The sequence below is a fragment of the Triticum urartu genome, chromosome 3A (assembly GCF_056163025.1).
Source record: "Triticum urartu cultivar PI428250 chromosome 3A, HENAU_Tu73, whole genome shotgun sequence".
Classification (NCBI taxonomy): domain Eukaryota; kingdom Viridiplantae; phylum Streptophyta; class Magnoliopsida; order Poales; family Poaceae; genus Triticum; species Triticum urartu.
Genome location: NC_141875.1, coordinates 10,713,236 through 10,724,159, shown reverse-complemented (window position 1 = coordinate 10,724,159; position 10,924 = coordinate 10,713,236). Strand labels below are relative to the sequence as shown.

Here is a 10,924-nt window from a genome sequence, read left to right as displayed (position 1 = left end):
GTTCATTTCAGTCGGTATGTGATTCATGTTGAGATATTCAAAACATCTTATATCTGTGAACGGAGGGAGAGAGAGTACAGAGTACTTGTTATGGTGTGCACAATATTTATAGCAGGTATATATTTTTCTACGTTCCAGAGTTCTGATGAGCTGCAAAGGGTACTCCCTCCGTTTCTTTTTAGTCCGCATATAAGATTTGGTCAAAATCAAGCTTTGTAGAGTTTGACTAAATTTATATTAAAAAAATATAAACATTCACAATATGAAACTAATATTATCAGATGCATCATGAAATGTATGTTCATACTATATAGTTTTAGTATTGTAGATGTTCATATTTTTTTCATATAAATCTGGTTAAACTTTGAGTAGTTTGACTTTGACCAAATCTTATATGCGGAGTAAAAAGAAACGGAGGGAGTATTACCTAAAGGACTAGTGTAGTACAGACATGCTCGTACAGTACTCCTCTGGCTCCGTAGTAGTACATTCATTTGCTTTGTACCAATAGCAACAAGTGTGCAGAGTTGGCAAGAAAGATGGATCGATCATGGATGGATATGGGTTCAGAAAGTGTGCAGAGTTGCGCGGCACACGCGACGAGTGCCGGCCGGCCCGCCCTTAACTGAAAGCTCATACATAATGACATTATGGCGTCGCGTCGTTGTGGATAGCGATCGATGCTAGAATTTCTGTTCGTCAACAATTTATGTTTAGGCCCTGTTTTGTTTTGCCTCGCCATTCCATCCATTGCGTGCTCCATCCTCCACTCCCTCCCTGTATAAATAGGGACTCGCGGGACAGCAGCCGTGGTGACAGAGTCCGTAGCGCGAGCTGTCTGTCAGTAGCGCAATCTCTCTCAGGTTCTTGTTCTAGTTTGATATAATCTTTTGCGGCGCCAAGAACCCGCCCACGATCGCCGTCTAGTGATCGTTCCATTCCCGTGGTTTATTTACCCCAATCTATTATCCCAACTGCAGGTGGGTCGGAGCCAGGGGGGAGAAAGAAGATGGACGCGGAGCAGGAGTCGCGGTGGGCGGCGGCGCAGGCGATCGGCGTCGGCGAGGACCTCGTCCCGGCCGCGCTGCGGCACCTGGAGTTCCTCGCCGCGGTCGACCGCCGCCGGTGGCTCTACGAGGGCCCGCTGCTCCACAGGGCCATACGCAGGTATCAATCTGTCGCCATCCATCTCGTTGCCTCTTCAGCAACACAAGAGACCATTGCGTCTGGGAATTAGTTTGTTTTTCTGATGAGGTGTCTCATTCTTTTTCTGTCGGGGTATTGTTGGTCAACAGTCTCTACCCTCTCTGGCGTGTCTTGTGTTGGGAAATAAAATTTCTCAGTGATTAATCCTTGCCATGTTTCGATAAACTCTTGGTGAATCACCTGACAAACACCTGCTCGAGGAAAATTAGACAAAACCACTAGTTGTTCAGTTAACCTTGACATAATTAACTTGGGGGATTTTTTCTGAAACCATCCACTGATCTGTGCTTTCAGTTACAATTTGGTGCCACAGTTATGTCCTTATCTACAATTTTGGCATGAAATTAAATCTGGCTGTTTATTAACGTTCAAAGTCCCTATCATGCTGAAATCACTGATGCTATGTAAAATAAATAAAAATCACTGATGCTAAATTAATTTATGTTCTCTGTCGTATAGACAACTTCGAAATATTGACCGACTTTGTTGTTGTGCTAGGTACAAAGCTTGCTGGCTTCCCCTTCTTGCCAAGCACAATGAGGCCGCTGTTGCAGATGAGCCTTTGGTTGTTCCCCTTGACTGTGAATGGATATGGCACTGTCATCGGCTTAACCCGGTATTGCATATTAACTCACAGATGCTCGCGTATAGTTCAAAATCTGTCAACACCACATTAGAGAACTACTCGTATTTGCTTGCGGCACTTCATAAAAGAAAATACTAGTTTGAACATGGCTGGAAATAATTTCTAAACCGAAATCATCTTGTATGGTTTCAGACTCGATACATAAAGGACTGCAAGAGATTATATGGCAGGATGCTGGACTCTAAGAATGTCAGGTCCTCCATTCATGCAAAGTCCAAGGATCAGTCTGAGAAAGTTTGGACTGAGTTATATCCTGGGGAGCCTTTTGAGTTGGAGTACACAAGCCCTTCTGACGATTCTGTTTATGTGGATGATGGAACTGCAGGGGGCATTTCCTATGATTTGATCTCAGCTGTTAAGAGACAGTCTACTTTCGTCTACCAGGTAGCTAGTTACACCACTAACCTTTGCTCTGATGTACTACTAATCTTTCTGTAAAAGAAAATATATGCAAGAACAATAAATATGTACAGAAAGTCAGTGAGTTCCTTTGTTTCTGGCAGGTTGGAACACCAAACATGCATGATCGCCGTTTTCTTGAAGACGCTTTAGCTCGGTACAAAGGCTTTTTGTATCTGATCAAGATGAATCAGGAGAAAGGAATGAACCTCTTTCGTGTGCCAACCTACGATGTGGATCTAATGTGGCACACCCACCAACTGAATTCTGTTGCCTACTGCAATGACATGCTGTGTCTCCTTGGGAAAGTTCTGGAGCATGATGACACAGATGATGATCGAGCCGAAGGGAAGAAGCTCGACACCGGATTTTCAGGGACCACCGAGCAGTTTGAGAATAGCTTTGGTGTGAGATACTGGAAGGCTGGCGCTATGTACCGTGGAAGCTTGCCATCTCCTGTGACATCCATTCCACAGATATTCAGTACTAGTGAGGATGATAGTGTTTCCGGTGCCGATAAAGCAGAGAAGCATCTTACTATTCTTGAAACAACAGTTGTGGAGGTATGATACTCTTTTTACATCTTAATAATTGCTGTCCATGAAGCAACAGTTGGTACAATAATTTCGGTTCCAAAGAATTTTCTGATCTAATAAAATAACCCGAAATGTGGTATGTTGTACTCCCTCCGTTCGGAATTACTTGTCGCGGAAATGGATGTATCTAGATGTACTATTGATATTATTATTGATTTGGAAGCACGCCTGATAATGGTTATCTGAAAACACGATTGAGAGCTTCTTTTACCTAGAGACGTTTACTGAATTTATTATGAAAACTCAAAATATTTTCATCCTTTTGCAGTTACATTTACAGATTGTGGACATCAAGAATTTACCGTCTTCAATTCCAGAGAAAAGCGTGTATGTATGGTTCACCAAGACTAAACCAGATGCATTCATCCGTGATGGCGGCAGGTTGGATATTTCTACCAAAACAGGGAAGAGCATCGGAGCTGGTTTCCAATGTGAACCGACTGGCGATCTCATTCTTACAGTAATGATTGATCAGGCCTATTTTGGGGCATCATCATCATCGAAGAAACCAGAACCGTTGGGGAAGGTTTCGATCTCTGTTGAAGAGCTTACGCAGCATGATTCCAAGCTTTCCTTTGAGAGGTGGTTTGAACTGAAAACTTGTGGTGCGTATGCCGGTTCCCCTCCTGTCAGTCTTCGTGTTGCTGCATCTTGTACCGTCCCAAGGCAGGCTCCACACGTTCTTGGCATGGTCAATGTGAAGCCTTGCTCTCTGAAGGCCTGTCTATTGCCACATTCCATCAAGGATCAAAATATGAGCTCCTGGACTCGCTTCGTGTATGATTGTGGTACTGAACTCATTCGTCTTCAGATAAGGTATGTTTTTTGTCCATGGTATCGACTGGTACATGTATATGTGAAGAACTGAACAGTGAGTCTAGAACACATTTTTTTGCTAATTAGTAAGTCCTGCATGATACTTACTGGTAATTTATTTTACTATAGGATACATGATTGCTAATAACATATGGTTATATTACATCTTCATTTCAAACTGCAAATTGGTACTGTATTAGCTGCAGGAATTAACATTCAACTTACATAGCAGTATTTGTATTTTGCCTTCAAAGCAGATCCAAATTTATTCCAGTGGACACTGGAAAGTTCTATTTACCATATTTAAGAAAAAAATATATCAGTTTCTTCTGGTCTAATGAGAAATTCCTCCCTTTTACTTCAGGGAGCACAAGGCCAAGAGTGGCATGGCTCTCACTCGGGAATTGGTCGGAGTAACAAAGTCATCAAAGCAGCCACTTCAGCTTGCAGAATTCACAGAAAACAAATGGTCTTTTAACAACTCCAACTCATCCATCACTCTTGACCTGAAACCAAGCAAGGATGGCTGCATAAACGAGCTCAAATACGACAACAAACTGGTAAGGCAACTACAGCTCATTTCATGCATACATGCAGCGTGTGTTCGCTCAGAAGTCATATGTAAATAAATAAATGTTTATGCATTTAGCATACTCACAGCTCTAGTACTTCTTTGAACAAAGCAGATCAAACTATACAAGGGAAGGAGACTAGCATATGAACTCAAATGCTGCAGTCAGCATACTGATGATACTGCAGCAGTTACTGCTGTGAAGTTCTCAGCTGAACACCCCTATGGCAAAGCAGTCGCGCTAGTTGACACTGAATCGGAATTTATCTCGGTACAATGCTCAGCTCTAATGCCATATCCTTCTAAGTAGTCAAAGTTAATTTCCTCGCATCTCAGATATACTCATCATGGTGTTCTTACTTAAATTTAGGTGGATGAGGATTGGTTCCTGCTTCCCTGGATCGCGATATCATTCTTGTTCCTGAATTCCATTGGCAAAGATGGTGCGAAGCTCATCGAAGGTGCCATGGCACAGAAGGCTGAAACCGTTGAGCCTGATACTACAGTGGTTTCTCAGACGGTGAAAGGTGGAGCAGCAGGTGCCACTGCTGGTTCGGCGCAATGTGGCGCTTGTGGCACGGCTGGTTGCGGTGACATGGTCATGGCAAGTGACAAGGCTGGTCATGCTAGCTATGGCAGCTCAGTCACTGCAAGTGACAAGGTGGCTGATTCTAAGTGCGGTGGTTGTGGATCAGGTTGTGGTGGTGGATGCGGTGTCTCTGTGGTCACCATGAGCTACAAGAATGGTCATGCGAGCTGTGGCATCGTTGCAGGCGGCGAGAATGGCCATGTTGAGTCTGCTGGGTGTGGATCAGGATGCGGTGGTTCCTGTGGTGGCAACATGGTTATTGAAAGCTCCAAAGAGGGGAACACCGAGTCAGGTGGCTGTGGTTCAGGTTGTGGTGGAGGAGGCTGTGGCAGCATGGCCATTGAAGGCTCCAAGGCTGGCATTGCCAAGTCTAGCGGCTGCGGTTCAGGTTGTGGTGGCGGTTGCAGCGGTATGGTGGTTGAAGGCTCCAAAAATGGCCATGCCAAGTCAGGCGGCTGTGGCTCGGGCTGTGGTGGTGGTTGCGGCGGCATGCTGATCGAACACTCCAAAACTAGCTGCACCAAGTCTAGCGGCTGTGGCTCAGGCTGCGGCGGTGGTTGTGGCAGCATGGTCATGGAAGGCTCCAAGACCGGCTTCGCCAAGTCTGGCGGTTGCGGTTCGGGCTGTGGGGGCGGTTGCGGTTCAGGTTGTGGCGGTGGCTGCGGCGCCATGGTCATTGAAGGCTCCAAGATTGGCTTCGCCAAGTCAGGCGGTTGCGGTTCGGGTTGTGGCGGTGGTTGCGGTGGCATGGTCATGGAAGGCTCCAAGATGCGCCATGCCAAGTCAGGGGGCTGCGGTTCAGGTTGTGGCGCCGGCTGCGGCGGCGGTTGTGGGGGCATGGTCATGGAAGGCTCCAAGATGAGCCATGCCAAGTCAGGGGGCTGCGGTTCAGGTTGTGGCGCCGGCTGCGGCGGCGGTTGTGGCGGCATGGTCATGGAAGGCTCCAAGATGAGCCATGCCAAGTCAGGGGGCTGCGGTTCAGGCTGCGGCGGCATGCTGAACACAGCCTCGTAAGCATGCCCATGCTTGAGGTGGTCGGCGTGCGGGCGGTGACTGCCGGTGATGGCATGTCGCACGCTCTAGTCGGAGATGAAGTCGAATAAAAACTACACTCTGTCCTGTGCAGTTTGCAATGCCTCTACTCGTGGTTCACAATGCGTTGTGGTGAATATATTATGTTGTACTTGTGGCATGTACGATATTAAACTATGTGATTTGTGATTATTGGACAGGGAAAGATTAGAGAAAAAAATTGGATTTTGACCGAATAAATAGATGCTAACTCTTGCGATGAATAAACCAAAATAAACGAAATTGACTTTGCCGCCACGTCAGCCTTGATGGGCGGGTCCCGCATGTCATAAATGTGTTTAAATCGTCTAAACTGGTCATTTTTCAAAAGTGGTAGTTTTTAGTCACAAAATTAGAATTTTTAATAGTTATCGGTCACTTTTTTGAAAGTGGTAGTTCTGTGGGACGGTAACCCCTAATGTGGTATTTTTTGTCAAATACTCCTTTTATTCATCTTATATATTTGTAGTTAGCGCTTTTTAGTCATTGAGATTATATACCTCGGAGATATTTGTAACGGTGGTTGTTGTTGAACAAATGTTATTGCACTAGCAATACTATGTATATTCATCTTGTATTAGTCGTGTTTACGGTGCGTGCTTTCGCTTGGTTGTGTCCAGATCCTGGCTCCACCACTGCTCATAAACATATTCACAAACCTTGACCAAATCCTGAATTGAATTTGTCTGTTCTTGAGAGCTGCTCATTAGAATATACAAAAGCTGTTCTTGAGGGCGTCCGGTACTGCTTTCTGTCTCGGCCCGGTGCGACGAGCGGGTGCCCGGACTCCCACATTGCAAAGGAAAGCTTTTATTATATTTTTTATTCAGATGCAGGTCCGGCCCTGAGGGGGGGCAGGGGGGGCGGCCGCCCCGGGCCCTCAAAATTGAGGGGCCCCTCCCCAAGTATGTAGCCTAAAGTATGTGCCATGGAATCATGCAAAGGTAGCGATCCTTCCTATTTCATCATGGAGCAATCTCCAGATCCTACGCCGTCTTTTTCTCTCTTAATTTCTTTCCTAAGGCTGCTGCCAATGGACCGGTGCTTAGATGGGGTGCTAAGCATATTAAATAGCTTAGCAACCAAACTCCCCAATGCATAGGTGCTTAGCTTCTTGTAGCTAAGCTCTCTTCATTTAATTAGTCCAAGGATCTTTTGTAGTATATAAACTTTGTGGCATATTTGTGCTACGTATTAAGCAAATAATATCCCTTGAGGAAAACACATGGAAATATAGTTGACTTGAATCCATACATAAAGTGCCAATAAGATATTATGAAAATACATGAAATTACACCTACAATTAATGATGCTTAAAATAAATGATGATAATAATCTATTTTGTCCCAAACTTTTTCCAAATATGCTCTACCAAATCAGTTTTGAGTGCTCTGTGAGTCCCACGATCTCGGATTCTTGCATCCCTTTGTAGCACCTGGGCGAATACCGGTATGTCGCCGTGTGTGAATACTGATGGTAGAACAATGGATGTACCCGCCTCCTTGTTCAAATCAAGAATATTAGCCGCCGCTTCTTTTTCATCCTCGACTACCATATTGTGAAGAATGATGCAAGCTATCATGACCTTCTGAATATCACCCCGGTCATACAAACGTGCAGGACGACGCAAGATAGAGAATCGACCCTGCAAAACACCAAAAGCACGTTCCACATCCTTCCTTGCCCCTTCCTGATGTGCAGCAAACAACTTGTGCTTCTCTGTTTGTGGCATTGATATTGTCTTCACAAAAGCTGCCCATTCTGGGTATATCCCATCTACAAGGTAATAACCATGTTGATATTCCTTCTCATTTACAAAAAAGTTCACTCTAGGAGCTTGGTCTTTCAGTTGCTTGATAAACAATGGCGATTGATTTAGCACATTGATGTCATTGTTTAACCCAGCAATACCAAAGTAGGCATGCCATATTCGGAGATCTTGCGAAGCAACTGCTTCCAGAATAAGACTAGGCCACCCTTTATCGCCACGAGTAAATTGGCCCTTCCATGCAATAGGACATTTTCCCGACGCCAATGCATACAATCCAGGCTTCCTAACATGCCAGGAAACCCACGACCTTCGCCAATGCAGAGTAAGCGCTCTGTATCTTCAGTGTTGGGGCTTCGCAAATACTCTGCAGCATAGGTATCAATCACTCCTTGCACAAAGTTCTTCAAGCAATCAACTGCGGTAGTCTCGCCAATCTTGAGATATTCATCAAGACTATCTGCAGGTGTGACATAAGCCAATTGGCGTATTGCCGCCGTGCACTTTTGCAGTGGAGAGAGCCCTTCACGGTTAAGCGCATCTGTCCTTGTGGTGAAGTATGGAGACCACTCACCTAGCGCATTCACGATGCGAAGAAAGAGAGGTCGTCTCATCCTGAATCTTCTCCGAAATTTTTTGGCACGGTAGAGAGGATTGTCACAGAAGTAATCTCGTACAAGCTGTTGATGTGCTTCTTCACGCGGTCTATTCACGTATATCCTCGGACCACTCCTGCTAAGTGATCTTGCTTGAAGAGCCTCAAGTGTTCCCTTCAACTCCACAGCAATCTCCTCGATGAAGGAGTCTAGCATGTCCTCCTCGGCTAGGAATTCATCAAGTGTGTATAACTCTGTTGGATATGTAGTGTTTCTGGCATCACTATCATGTTGTTGATCTGTATCATCAGGATCATCTGGTGGATGGTTATACATAGGCCTGAAACATGTAACAAACAAGACAACAATTGTACACATCAGAATAAGATCGAACAAGTTAAGTGACAAACTTCTCGTGATAAAAACAGAATTGCGTTTGATTTTGCTTCATCTACTAAAATCAGAGTAATTTTGTACACCCTAATCTTATTCTGTCTGAATCAATTTCTCATAGAACTTCAAATTGTCCGTGTACAACATCTGAAACTTCAGATCAATAGATCCTTATGCATTTCCATCAGATCAATAAAACTCAGTTTGGTTCTGTCAAAAAATTGTTGCCTGATAATTCGTAAGAGTAGATAGCAATACCTTCAAATTAATTGTTGGTTCTAAACTGAACTGAACTCAGTTTGATCCTATATAAAAGGATTGCTACAGACGTATCTAGATGTAGTATAATCAACTACGTCCCTTCCAACTACAAGTAACTCCAAACTAAACTGAACTAAACCATTGTGTATTATGAGCTGAACTAGTACGTTCTGAAATCAATTAGAACTTTCTGAACTGAACAAAAATTATGAATTGAAATCAACTAGGTCTTCTTGGCCAGTTATCAGTCAAATTTTGGCCACAGCCCAAGTCTGATGCAGAGAAAAATCTCATCTAAGCAAGAATGGGAGGGACAAAGCATGAGGCGCACTAGGATACAGAACAAAAGAGTATTCTGATTTGTGAAAGGAAGATACCATCGAGCAGATTGTGGCTGGCCGGCGGAGCTAGTTATGTAGTATCCTGATACAAGCTAGTGTACATTGCATCAATGTTGATACTATTCTCATACTAAATTTCTGTGACTAGGCCATGCCGTTGAGATCACATACTATTTAAATCAGACTCAATTCTGCATGGTTCAGACTTCAGACTATCAATTATCTATGGTTCAAATGATATGCTATTCAAATTAGAGTCTCGATGCTAAGGTTCAGTCTATCAATTACATATGGTTCAAACTATCAATTAGCAAGAAGCAGAGAAAAAACCCATCTAAGCATGGACAGGAAAGAGCAAGCACAGGGTGAAATTGAACGTTTTGAAACAAACTAGCAGATCTACTTTTGTGAAAAGAAATAATTACCTTTGAGCCGTCTGTGAGTGGCCGGAGGAGCTCCCGGCTGCGGCGAACTGAACTTGTGGCGCCAATGGCGAACTGAACTGAACAGGACGGTCCATGCAGACTCGAGGATCCGCCGGAGCTTCAACGACTAGGGGGAACGACGGCTGACGCGACAATTGAGAGGCGTGGCAGCACCGTGCGGTGAGGACGAAGTGGCTGCGCTGGGGCGGCGGCGCACGGCGAGGAGGAAGAGGAGGCGAAGGCGCCGCTCGGTCGATGGGAAGAAGGGGATAAAAACAGAAGAGACGAAGGTATACGGCGCTTCACACCGGATCGAATTTACTGCGTTTTCACTTAGGGTCGTGTGCTTGGAGTCGTTCCTTCGTGGGTTACCGGTTCGCTCTCTCTCCTCCTTAATTAACCCGCCACTTATGAATTTTGCTGATATGGCAGGCTAAGCACCGATCCAGGTTGGAGCACTGGGACTAGCCTAAGGGCATCTCCAACAGTTATAAGATAGGTGTTGGTAAATTTGCCACCTAGGACATAGTGATGATGTGGCATGTAATAAATGTAGAAAGAGAGCAAAGTTGTATGTAGTTTAACCAACAACATTTGCACAAGCTCCTAGGTGAAATAGAGAACAATCACATTTATTTTCTTACCATCTTAAATACAATCCATTAGAATAGTTGTATGATACCTTGTTGGTTAATGATATGGACATTCTACCAATAAAACTAGCATACAACTTGTTGGAGATGCCCTGAGTCCGGTCGCCAGTTCGCCGCCTCGTCGATGCCGATCTCTATTCCTGTGCTTCCGGATCGCAAGATGCAGTCAGTACTAGGAGGCGCTGCTTTCTCTCCCGACTTCAGGCGACGAACATGCACACAGGCATCGCCGATTCGTCGAGCGCCACATCGTCTATAGGCTCATCGCTGAACGCCCTACATACCACCAACGATGATCTATCTAAGGTATATTATATTACTACTAGTCCCTACGCCCTACTCTCGATGAGTTTAGTACTACTGATTAAGTAATTTATCCTTTGCATACATGGTGCATAGCTGGCACCGATTAATCTTTGATGCCATTTTTTCTTTATTTTTAACATGTTGAAGACAGACAATACGGTGTTTAGATGAGTTGATACAATCAGAGGGGTGCTCTTGATAAAAATTTCAAAACTAATACCGGTGCTTCGTTGATCCCAAATGGTGAATCAGGGATTGTTGTGGAGGAAGAGGAACAAATTGACGGG

General features: G+C 44.6%; 1 protein-coding gene and 1 pseudogene across 1 annotated transcript; one reads left to right on the top strand and one right to left on the bottom strand.

Annotated features, from left to right (window-relative positions):
* Positions 1 to 536: 536 nt before the first annotated feature.
* LOC125542344 (glycine-rich domain-containing protein 2) lies at positions 537 to 6,047 on the top strand. Its single transcript, XM_048705339.2, has 9 exons — positions 537 to 863; positions 981 to 1,167; positions 1,705 to 1,822; positions 1,985 to 2,236; positions 2,356 to 2,814; positions 3,116 to 3,663; positions 4,028 to 4,223; positions 4,350 to 4,505; positions 4,605 to 6,047. Exons 1-9 carry the CDS (start codon positions 710 to 712, stop codon positions 5,835 to 5,837), a joined length of 3,303 nt encoding a protein of 1,100 aa, XP_048561296.1. The 5' UTR covers positions 537 to 709; the 3' UTR covers positions 5,838 to 6,047.
* A 1,183-nt stretch (positions 6,048 to 7,230) lies between these two features.
* Positions 7,231 to 8,610, bottom strand: LOC125547581 (uncharacterized; annotated as a pseudogene).
* Between the last annotated feature and the right edge of the window lie 2,314 nt (positions 8,611 to 10,924).

What these genes read in the sequence shown, in the direction of transcription:
- LOC125542344 (XM_048705339.2), top strand. Translation starts at nt 710, where the DNA reads ATGTTTAGGCCCTGTTTTGTTTTGCCTCGCCATTCCATCCATTGCGTG. An exon ending in CTCCACAGGGCCATACGCAG is followed by an intron (nt 1,168 to 1,704) that starts GTATCAATCTGT and finishes TTGTTGTGCTAG; the next exon opens with GTACAAAGCTTGCTGGCTTC. An exon ending in CTCATTCGTCTTCAGATAAG is followed by an intron (nt 3,664 to 4,027) that starts GTATGTTTTTTG and finishes CTTTTACTTCAG; the next exon opens with GGAGCACAAGGCCAAGAGTG.